The sequence below is a fragment of the Etheostoma spectabile genome, unplaced genomic scaffold (genome assembly GCF_008692095.1).
Source record: "Etheostoma spectabile isolate EspeVRDwgs_2016 unplaced genomic scaffold, UIUC_Espe_1.0 scaffold00001009, whole genome shotgun sequence".
NCBI lineage: Eukaryota > Metazoa > Chordata > Actinopteri > Perciformes > Percidae > Etheostoma > Etheostoma spectabile.
The window spans coordinates 32,459-43,841 of NW_022602677.1; the positions used below are offsets into that span (position 1 = coordinate 32,459).

Here is an 11,383-nt window from a genome sequence, read left to right on the forward strand (position 1 = left end):
ACACACGCACACGCACGCGCACGCGCGCACACGCACGCACACGCACGTGCGCACACACACGCACGCGCGCGGACACACACCAGGCTGAATCCAGCAAACGACTTTCTCATGCTGTCAAGGTCTCTTGTTGTTTCTGTAGTCTGCAACATGGGGCATTTCTTTGGGATCTGCACTGATGCTAAAAAGATTTAGGTGGCTTTGATCATATCTGCAGAAATACCCCTTTGGGGAAAATTTGTGATTTTGGTCTAATTAAATAAACCTTTATATTATATATATATATATATATATATATAATATATATATATATAGAGAGAGAGAGAGAGAGAGAGAGAGAGAGAGAGAGAGAGAGAGAGAGTTGACTGCATGACATAACATAGTAGAAACAACAGTTATTTAAAACTTGCTTGGCAGTCAGTACTTTTAAAATATTAACCATAAAGAAATAACTATGATTTATTAAACTTGGGTTTTGTATATGTTGCTCAGTTATGATAACATTGTACTAAAGCGTTTATATATAAATTAAATATTGCCTATAAATAAAAGTTTTCATTACTGTACTGTAACTATTTATTTTGTATGTATAGTTAATATTTATGTCTAAAATACAGCTGTAATCAGTATCGCAATAAAAAATAGACCACAAAACAACTTCTGTTAACACAGATGGATACAACTATAAGGCTATAAGTACGTAGACATTGACATTTTATTTAAAATGATGATGATTGATTAAAAAAAAAAATCAATTCAGCCCTTTAGAAATGTAGTTTGCTCCATGTGTCAGTGGATGTCTCTGTTTAGTCATGTGAGCTGACGGTTTTATCAGTCAAGGCCATCAAATTAGTCAGCGATGACACATTTCAACCATAGTCTATGGTTTCAACACTGAAAAAATGACGTGGACTCAAATTCAAACCCAAGCGGATGTGCAGCTTGCAAATTCAGCAGAATGTGTTTCAACTTTTATATGGTCTTTAACAGTATTTGAGATATTTATTGTGTTAAGTATACATTTTGATTTTATTGACGGCAAAGATAACCATTTCTTTGAATCACATGCTGCACATAATTTAACACAGTAAAGATACAGGCAGATATAAGGCATCAATTCACTCTTTATTTACAAATATGTTAACTGACAATAGAAACAGGAAGTTCCATGAGAGTTTCTCTCTCTGCCCTCTCTCTCTCCTGTTGATCATGAATGATACTCTTCCAATTAAATTGCAGCAAACTCTGATACTTAACCACTTTTACGTAAAAAAGTCAAGCCACTCTTCACCCCCAAAAATACAGATGTTATAATGAAACATTGCGGGCGTCTGGTTAGCTCACCTGGTAGAGCGGGAGGCCATATATAGAGGTTTGCTCCTCAACGCAGTGTCAGCGACTCCGACCTGCGGCCCTTTGCTGCATGTCGTTCCCCCCTCTCTCTCCCCTTTCATGTCTAAGCTGTCCTATTGAAGTAACAACCTAAAATACTCCAAAAAATAATCTTAAAAAAAGAAAACGAACATTGTTATGTGGCTATATTACAGAGCTAAACAAATAAGCTTCCTTGCATTGTGTGTAAGTATTTGCCTTTAAACATCACAACTTACTTGTACTTCCAGGACCTTGCTTACAGCTCATTTCTTTTGCATTGAGGTATTGTTTATGTCCACAACAGGCCTCACACAGGCTGCAGTCAAAGCATTAGTTGATTCTGCAAATGCAAATGTTTTAAACTGTTTCCGTCTGTGAAATGAGGTCAGTAAATTTAACATTTAATAGAAATGGTAGTACTTTTGGTAGTAAATTCAGTTTTAAGTGTAGATGTTCCACTGTTTTCATCTCTTGCCCTTCCAGTCAGAAAACCTTACAGACTGACCAGAATTGACCAACGCAGCCTGTCTGAGTCATGTTTTCAGGGGATGTCCATGTCTCCATTAGAGGCATGGGAGTGGCGTTTCTCTAAATCACATCCAGCTGTGGTGTCAACATTCTCTTTGCTCTCCTCGTCCTGATCCTCTGATCCTGATCTCCTTCTGAGACGCAGACCAGGATCTCTTTGTGTTGGGATCTGGAAGCTTGAGAAGGAGCTTCCCAACGATGGTCTCTTCTCTAAAATAGCACAAACAAAATACTTCAAAAAATGAAGTGAGAGAACGTTTACAGCAGGCCAGTGAAATCAGATTTTGTAAACAGATGCTGAAATAGAGAAGAGGTTCACTGGTTAAAAAATAAGCAGATGGGACACATACCGCCTGGTCCAATTGGTCGCATCAGTCTGTTCATCTGGACGTTCCAATGTTTGACATTGGTGCTCGCCTGGCGAAGTTTCCGCTGTGCAGCCTGTCAGAGACAAACAGCAGCTCATTAAAATGAATGCCCAATACCTACAAGCAATAAAGAAATAAACTTCTGTTAGCAATACCACCGACTACAATTAATACAATATCAGTAATAAGTATATCTAACTATATAAGTAATAAGAGGTTACAAAGTTCTGTCACATTAAAGAAAAGATATTAACAATTACAATATAGAGGAATGTTCAATACTGGCTCTCTTTAGGGAGATTAGCAAAACAGAAATAACACCCCACTTTGTACTAGTGATACCATTAAATTAAAAATAAACCAAAAACTTCATAAAATAAGTCACTAAAAGTCTCCAAAGGACAGAGTAAGCCTCTGTAAATAGATAGGAGGCATAAGTGAACCAGTTAGACTTACACTTGTTTAAAACTGTGCTGCTGGTTGGACTTTAAAATCATTGAACTGTTTTAAAGGACAGACTATAAAAGCTGTCGTTTTTTTCCCATTAATGTCTGTGTTATACTGCATGTTGTAATGTGTTGCCCTGTCTGTAACTACATGTACGTAGATGGCGTCGTCTTGGCTCTGTCATCCTTGTAAATGAGCTTTAAATCTCAACAAGCTCTTACCTGGTTAAATGAACACAATTTCACAAATAAAATGTATTGAATTAATGAAAGTAGTATAGGCTTGAAATCCAATTTACAGGTGTGCAACATCAAATTTAAGCCAAAAACACACAAATCCTCAATAAGCAACATTTCCTCAGAGAGATCAATAGCTTTGACTCAGTTAAATGTAGTTTGGATGATTTGATTGTTTTCCTATTTAACTGTGAGGCTTGTATTTATTGGTTCTTACCACTACATCCTGGTCAACCCTGTGCCGGTTGGCGCGGACCTCCTCTAGCTGCCTTTGCGCCTCGTCCAGGGACCGGGACTTGGCCTCCATTTCCTGTTTGAGCTCCTGCTTTTCTCTCTGTGTCTTCAGGATGTACTCCTCCTGTTCCTCCTGCAGTCTCATCAGGGCCTTCATTTTCTCCTCTTCCTCTGCCAGTAAGCTGGACACCACAGAGAACACAAACAATAACATTTTCATTTAGAAAAGTATGACTGACTTCTCACAAGAGGATCAAATATGTATATAATGTTTCAGACATCATAGTGAGCAAAGATGCACAGAGCTTAATGCGAGCTGTTTGCAAATTAATGTGATCAATTCATCTTTTACATGAAAAGGTTTAGAGAGCACAGAAACAGCGACACAATAGATCTGACTGATGGCAGTGTTTAACAACTTCCTCTGTTGGTAGCTCAACTTCCTCAGGAACATAACGCAACATGAAAGGTTCAACAGCTGAGTTTAATATCTGCTGTCTGCACATCAGAGCACCTTCCTTCACACAACTAACAGATTATTGTTTGCAAGCTCTTAACCAAAACAAATGAATTCTTATTGTGCTGTGAAGGTGCATATGTCTCTAATCATCTTTAGCCGACAAGGGCGGCTACATAGCACTCTACCCTGCTTGAGCGTAGCGGAAGGCCTCCTCATCTCGCCTGGCTTTGATCTCCAGCTGCAGCGCCTCCTCTAAACGCTTCTGCATCTCCTCCAGCTCCTGGATCCTCTTCCTCTGCCTCTCTGCCTCCTGCTCTTTTAGAGCCATCTCTGCCTGCATGCTGACCCGGGCCTTGAGAAGCAAGAACGAATCAACGCTCAAATCCTTTTGCTCCTGAATGCAAACTCTTTTCTTCCTTTTTTGCCTCCACACTCACCTCCTCAGCCTCTCGCAGCTGGACCTCCAGGGCCCGTTGGAGCTGTTCATGCTGCTGGCGCCTCCTCTGCTCGTCCTGCTCCAGGAGGGCCTGAGCCTGCTTTTGCGCCTCCTTCAGAAGATCCAACTCCGCCAGCTTACGTTCCCGTTCCTCTTGCAGGGCCCGCAGCCTGTGCAGCTCCTCCTCCTTGGCCTGCTGTCTCTTCTCCCGCTGCTCCCGCTGTTCACGACGCTTCATTTTCAAATCTTTGTGGAGGGACGTTTTCCCCTCCACATGCAGCCTAATAGCTGTTTGGATGGCTGTGAAGAAGAAAGTGTTTAAAGTCTTCATATGAAAATAAAGCTTTTAAGATTGATCCATGACTTAGTAGTGTTTTATTTCAATCAATGTGAGTGTCCTCTGACCTGTAGTCCACTCCTGTCTCTGTTTGGTGTCTGAGGCGCTCATCTCATATGTCTTGGAGAGGGTTTTCAGACAAAACATGCACCTCTTCCCATCCCGGTCTGGTAGCACCTGTTCAACGAGTAAAACATTCATTGTAACGAATAAATATTCCTCCTTCACTTCTCTTGTTACTTTTGTTTTGGCCATTTCTCAAATAAACAGTGGTGAGGAGAAAAAAATGGTGAACTCACAGGGTTAAAGACGTTTGTGATCCATTTTGAGCGACCAAACAATATTTGATCGTCTACTTCCTATAATAAAGCATGATTTTAGAATGATTGCTTGTTTTCCTTTGGAGTAAAACATGTTGCAGTGTGTAAAGCTCTTGCTTAAAAAATAACAGGACTTGACCAGATTTTTGAAGTGTAAGCGGGGGAATGCTGTGAGTTGTGCTCATACCTAACTATGTATTCCTAAATGTTATTTTGTTATTGTATGGTACTGTGTGGCATTGAAAAGCTAATGATTGACCCTGTGCTCATGTCAAAAGCCAGGAAACAGTCGCTTCAGTATCAGATTGGGTCATTCATGAGAGCAAGGCTGGTACACTACTATAGAGTTCAGTTCACTTGAGCTGTGTGAGATTTGTGAGGAAATCTGAAACAAAGCAACATTTAGTTTCCAAATTATTGAGGGTAGAGAGGTTCAGAAAAGGGTTATGCAATTTTCTCTCTTTTTTTTGGGAGGTGGGGCCTGAAGTAATTAGTAACACTGCGTTATGCATCTTAACAGAAAGCTTAACAATAGTAAGTTGTTCTACTATTGCGTCGTAAAAAAGCAAACATGTAAAAGCAGAACAGGTCTTGGGTAGTACTACTGCATATGTGAAAATAGATGTATAAAGCCTTTTGTGGCTCCAAAGTGAGCTGCCTGAAATCTGATAAATGGTTGGAGTTGAAGAGGTGAGGTCACTAGATCCATGACACACTCTCTGGTTGCATTGATTTTGACTTTTTTGTAATTTGTTTTTAATTGTCCATTGTGATTCGGACATTGATATAGAAATGCAACACAAAATCAATGGAGCACTCTAAAGGGAAAGGTACTTGATTGTCACATACACATACATGTAGCAAAATGTATTCTCTGCATTTACCCCATCCCTCAAGGGAGCAGTGGGCAGCCGTTTACAGCGCCCAGGGACCAACTCCAGATCTGAACCAGTGCCCTGACTGGTACATATTTTTTAATGGTGGGGGAACCGGAGCAACCGGAGAACATACGAACTCCACACAGACAGGCACAGAACGACCTGGATTCGAACACAAACCTTCTCGCTGTGAGGCCACAGTGCTAACCATTGGGCCACCATGCTTTTTATGAAGCTGTCGGACTAAATGTCAGTTAGGCATTTGGTCTCTCTCCATGTGCTACTATGGCTCATTTTGTTGCGTTGTTATTTTGTTGCCTTGTCTGAAAGTCCAAACCATCCAAAAAATATATCACACTACAAATGAACCAAATGATGATTGAATTTGATCTGGACCGAGACACCCTCTTTTCATCGGACCACGGATCGTCTGTTTGGTCCAGAACATGGTTCTTAGGAGTTTTCACACCTGTAATTTTGTTACGGATCAAACTGAAATGCCCTTAGTCAAGAAAAGGGTCCAAATTAAAATAACACTGGTTTGCTTTAAAACAAAACAAACAATGTTCTGCCCTCCTCCCCACCCCAATAATTTTTATACAGGCAACTCCTCATAACTGGTTGCAAATGACTATGGATTTTGAGCAATTCAGCAAGTGTTTAATTGAATTCTTTCTTTGGACATTGGCCAGTAATTCACAGAAAAAACAAAACATCTGTTAACCATCTTGTGACCACTTTCACCCTAATCTTGCGACACCTTGGGGGGAGTACCAACATCTGGGTTTGAAACCACTAGCGTAAAGAATGAAATTTGGACTCAAATGTACAAAAGAAAGCAAAAGAGCAGTATGTATTTTCTTTCTGGATAATCTGACAATGACTACACAGTTCTTTCCATTGTTAACAGTGTTTAGCTTTGAAAGGTGATCACCTCCAGCTGCTTACCTCAACACAGCAGTTTCCGTCCAGAACGATGTTGCCCTGGCAGTCCTTGCGGTCCTCCCCGTGTAGTACGACAAGTTGCTCGGCCTTAAGGTGAACCAGCGTTCCTTCCAGTTTCTCCTCAGCTGGCCTTTCTTCCACAGATAACCCTGCACACACCCCGACCGACACACATCTACTGTCACCAACACAATGCAAAGAAGTCAGAAAACCAAAACACATACCTCTGGTCGCAGATAGGTCCCCTACCTCTTTGAGGACATCACCAACTATCTCCCTGTATACTTCCTCTATAGCCATGCTGATTATGGTCTTTTCAATTCCTCTGGTTATCTTTCCTGAGTTCATCATCGCCAGAAAAACCCAAACGGTAATGCCGCTCTGCTGCACTGAGTCTTGGGAAAAGAAGTCCTCTAATTCAACACAGTTGAACTCAATACTCATACCCATACATATCTTCTTGAGGAGGTACTCCACCTAAAGAGGAAAAGAAACCAAAGGTCTTGAAAATGACAACTAATGTGGTTCATTTGAAAAATCTGTCTTTGCAGCATTATACTCAGGGTAAGAAGTTACTAGGTTTATTATTTATTCAACTAGAATCAAGTACTTTTATGATCTTTTTGGAGTGTTTTTGTATTGAACTGATTTTAGTAACTTTTCTCTGAAGTTGTTTTTTTCCTTCACTACAGTTGGGGAGCTAATCACAATAAATAGTTAATTAGCAGATAGGATCAGAGCAGTATGGTTTTACTTTATTTTTGCGCTTTTTTTAGTTGTTTACAATTTTCAACACAACACCACAGTAAGATCACATCCAATATGTCGTTTCTCAACAGTAACTTTCATTTAGGTTACTTCTTAATTAAATATACTTTAGTAACAGTATTTACGACATTGTAGTACTCATTACACCACAGATTTCTTCGCACAGCGGTTGGTGGGTGTAAAGCACATAATGAAATAAAACTGGATAATGTTTTCTTAAACTCAGCATGATAGAGACTAGTCTGCCCTTGAAATGTAGGGCTTTCTCTTGGCAGCAGCTGTGAAAAAAACACAACAGGAAACCAAACCGAGAGTTTGCAAGTGAGAAACAAGCCCACACTGATGCATGAAAAGAGCACAGCGTTCCATCGTGGCAAGAAACCAGGTTTCAGGCAGGGTGTATTAAGTGGTTGTAGATCCACCACCACCACTTTAGTTCACAGCTTACTGACTACAGTCTCTGAACTGTCCTCACCATTAGATACAATAACTATATAAATATATCCAAGTGGCTAAATTTAGAAACAACTGTCATTATCAACTTTGATTCAAGATGGGCATGGTTGTATAATCTTATAATAGAAACTGCTTTTACACTCCCCATATAAATATTCCAATAAAAGATTATTTTGAAGTTTTATCTGTGATAGAAATTATAATGAGTGAGTGTGAAGAAATTCCTTTAAATCTAAATATATTCTAGTTGAACCTACCTCATCAGGGACCATCACCAAAGGGTACTTGTCTTCAGAGAGAAATTAAAAAGGCACCAAAGTCGAAAAGCATCCTTCTCTGGCAGAACAGTACTGCTGGTTTTGTCCGTCTGGTAGTTTTTCTTTGCTGTAAGTGTCCAACAGAGCTCATCTACGTTTTCCTTAATAAAGAGCCTTCAATAACCTACAATTACAAAATGCAGAGATTGAAAAAAAACTTTAACAGCCTCCTAGAATAGAATAGAATAGAATGTTTTTATTGTCATTATACACAAGTGCAGCACTTGTGCAACGAGATTGAAGCAACCCCCTTACAGTGTCGACATGAAATATAAAAATATAAAATATAAAAATATAAAGCATAGGTAGTGCAGAAAAAAAAGGGGGGGACCTGGTACGCAGTCCTGAGAGCAACTATATATATATATATATATATATATATATATATATATATATATATATATATATATATTAAAATAGCTTTGTATGCACATTATTTAAAAGCAGTTAAGTATTAATAGCAAATAAATTGCAGTGCAATGAAATGAAATGGTAAATGAAACACATTACACTTAACTACACATTACAATTAGACAAAACAAAAGAGCATATTACATATACTTATATTACAGTTGAGTTGTATCACCTTGTCCAGGATGTATTTGTTGAGGTAAGGCATATAACCCTGACTGGAAACTGGACCATCATCATCATCCCTGAAGTGCTCCTCCAAAGCAACTGGGTCATGTGGGATAGATAAGACTGTGCACAGGTTGTGGGACAGCACCTGAAAATTCACAATGTACAGGACAAAAGTATTAATAATAATAAAATAAATAAATAACACATTCAGAAAAATAATCATTTGATCTTTAGGGAACTGAAATTTTTGATATTTCTGCTGCAGCTGTTTGCACATACAATAGTGCAAAAAAATAAACAATGTGGGTGTAAGAAGTCAGTGTACTGCATGGCAAACATTTTAAGACCCAATGTTTGAACTGCAAAAAAAGGACTTTTTTAGTTGGTTTAAAACCACTAAAATCAAATTTAATTTGTGCAGCAGTTTCATACATTCAGTGCTGCTCGAAGTGCTTTACAGGTGACTGACAAACCTGACAAACAAGAGACTTGTTAAAAATATAGTTATAGGATTGAAAAATGTGCATGAAAATATCAAGTGAATATGAATTAAAAAAGTGATAATAGCAATACAAAATAAAAGGACAATAAAATATCCATGAGACATGAAAACAATTCAGACGATTTGTAGGATATGTTTTTTTGTTTGTTCTTTAAAGTAAATTATAAGTTACATAAACTACTATATGTAATCAGTGTAGTACTACTACTAGTTGTACTTTCACTGCAATAAATGTCTTCAAATGAGAGCATGCACTGTTTTAAGATATCTGTTGCATGTTATCAGACAACCAGTCTCTGTGTGTTGAGCCATAACCACATCCTGTCTCTAGTCTCCAGTGCACTACAACATGTCGGTTTTGAGGCCACGGCATGCAAACTTCTTTCTTTGAGCGCGTGTAAAGAACATGATGCCTGTACACAGGCTGCATGCATGGGGGGGAAAAGCCTAGTCATGAGGCTGACTGGCTGGGGGCCAGCAGCGGCAGGCAGCATATTGCAGGAAAGTGGAGGTGGCTGGAAATGGAGTCTGATACACAGCAAGACCAAGGAGTGACATAACAATGAGATCAACAAAATACAGTGGCTTCATTGACGTCCTGTGGCTAGAGACAATAATCACCAACATGTATCCACTTTGTCCTTGCTCTCACTGTAACAATGTTCTTTTGACGTACACAGGCTCATGTCTATTCAACTTGCTGTTCTCTGGTCAGGTCCAGTGCCAGAGAACCCTTTGCACTACAAGCTGGTACATGGAGGTCCAGTGTAAGCACAGCTTGGAGATGAGGGCTCCCATTCATGTAGAGACTGAGAGCAAACTGTTGCTCTTGGCAGACAGAGGTGCATATTGTGCCTCTTTCAGCAGTGAAAGCATTTGTATTGAAATATAGAGAACAAATTTGTTCCTTGTTGGAAAGCATTTCATTTAAAAACACAGGAAATGTTGAGGACGATAAGTATTATCAGATTGCGTACAGACTTATTTATTGAAACAGAATTAAATGTAACAAAGACAAAAGAAGAAATGCATTTGTGACATTTAGTTTGCTGAGCATTTCAAATATTTTCACCTCATCCTCCTCAGAGCGAGCCCACGTGATGGAAAATGAATTGAGGTAGGAAATGAGGCAGCAGAGTAAAAAAAGGTAGTGAATTGTCATACGAATAAAAAGTCTAATTTTACAAGTAGAAGACCCCCCCCCCACACACACACACTCACCTTCAGCTGAGACTTGGACACCTTACCGCTCTTCTCCAGATCCAGGGCTGTGAAACCGTACCAGATGGACTTTAGCAGCTCAGACCGCAGGTCCATGTCTGCAGCAAAGTTACTTTCTGGTTCCTCCAACTCCACGTCTGTTCTTCTTCCCTCTGCTGTTGATTCAGGGTCCCTGGGTGACAGGCAGACACCCACACTGTGTTGCTGCTGTCAGGCAGGCATGAGGCTTTACCAACCTGCTGGCAGCGACACCTGCAGGCCATCCAAAGTCACTGCTGGAGAGGAAGGGTCTGATTGTTTAAAACACGATGTGGTCCTGCCTTCCAGTGGTAGAAGAAGTACTCACATCCTTTAGTAGAAATAACACAACATAAAAATACTTCATTACAAGTTAAATCCCTTGATAGATAGTATATTAGTACCTTTTAAAACTATTTTATCGTTATAGTTGGATTTTTACTGATGCATTAAACTATAATCCGAATTTAATCTTATATGTAGGTAGTAGTGGAGATAATTTTCACAATCTACATGCCGGTATATTGTTGGTAACCCATTCGTTATCACAAGGCATAATGTTTTATAAATAACATTAAATGTCATAAGTTTTGTCAGGAAATCTTAACATGCAAAGTAGCGAGTAAATAAAGTCATATAAATGTAGAAAGTTATAAAGTATAAAATAGAAATGCTCAAGCAAACCACAATACTCAAGTAGCTTACTACTTTGCACCTCTGCCGCCTTCAAGGGCCGGTGACAGTATAGAATGTACAACTACTACTAAATATGAATGTGAAAATAGGGAAAAAAATATATAATCTAGGACTATAGGAGACATATTTAGTTCGAACAGATTTCATTAGTATTTATTTTATTGTCACTGTATTATTTACAAACTGTATTATTTACAAACTAGCTAGTTTTCTCTCCTGCTCTAGCGAGCGTTAACTGTCACGTAAACTATAATGTTAATTAA

At 39.2% G+C, this 11,383-nt stretch overlaps 1 protein-coding gene across 1 annotated transcript; it reads right to left on the bottom strand.

Moving 5' to 3' along the window:
* Positions 1-1,858: 1,858 nt before the first annotated feature.
* Positions 1,859-10,737, bottom strand: LOC116674785 (differentially expressed in FDCP 6 homolog). Its single transcript, XM_032507043.1, is given in 14 exon segments — positions 1,859-2,109; positions 2,250-2,340; positions 3,168-3,366; positions 3,830-3,996; positions 4,082-4,380; positions 4,486-4,594; positions 4,717-4,776; positions 6,564-6,625; positions 6,628-6,709; positions 6,810-7,037; positions 8,042-8,082; positions 8,085-8,225; positions 8,672-8,828; positions 10,407-10,737. Coding segments are annotated over 14 exon segments (1,929 nt in total). The 5' UTR covers positions 10,503-10,737; the 3' UTR covers positions 1,859-1,912.
* Positions 10,738-11,383: the final 646 nt, after the last annotated feature.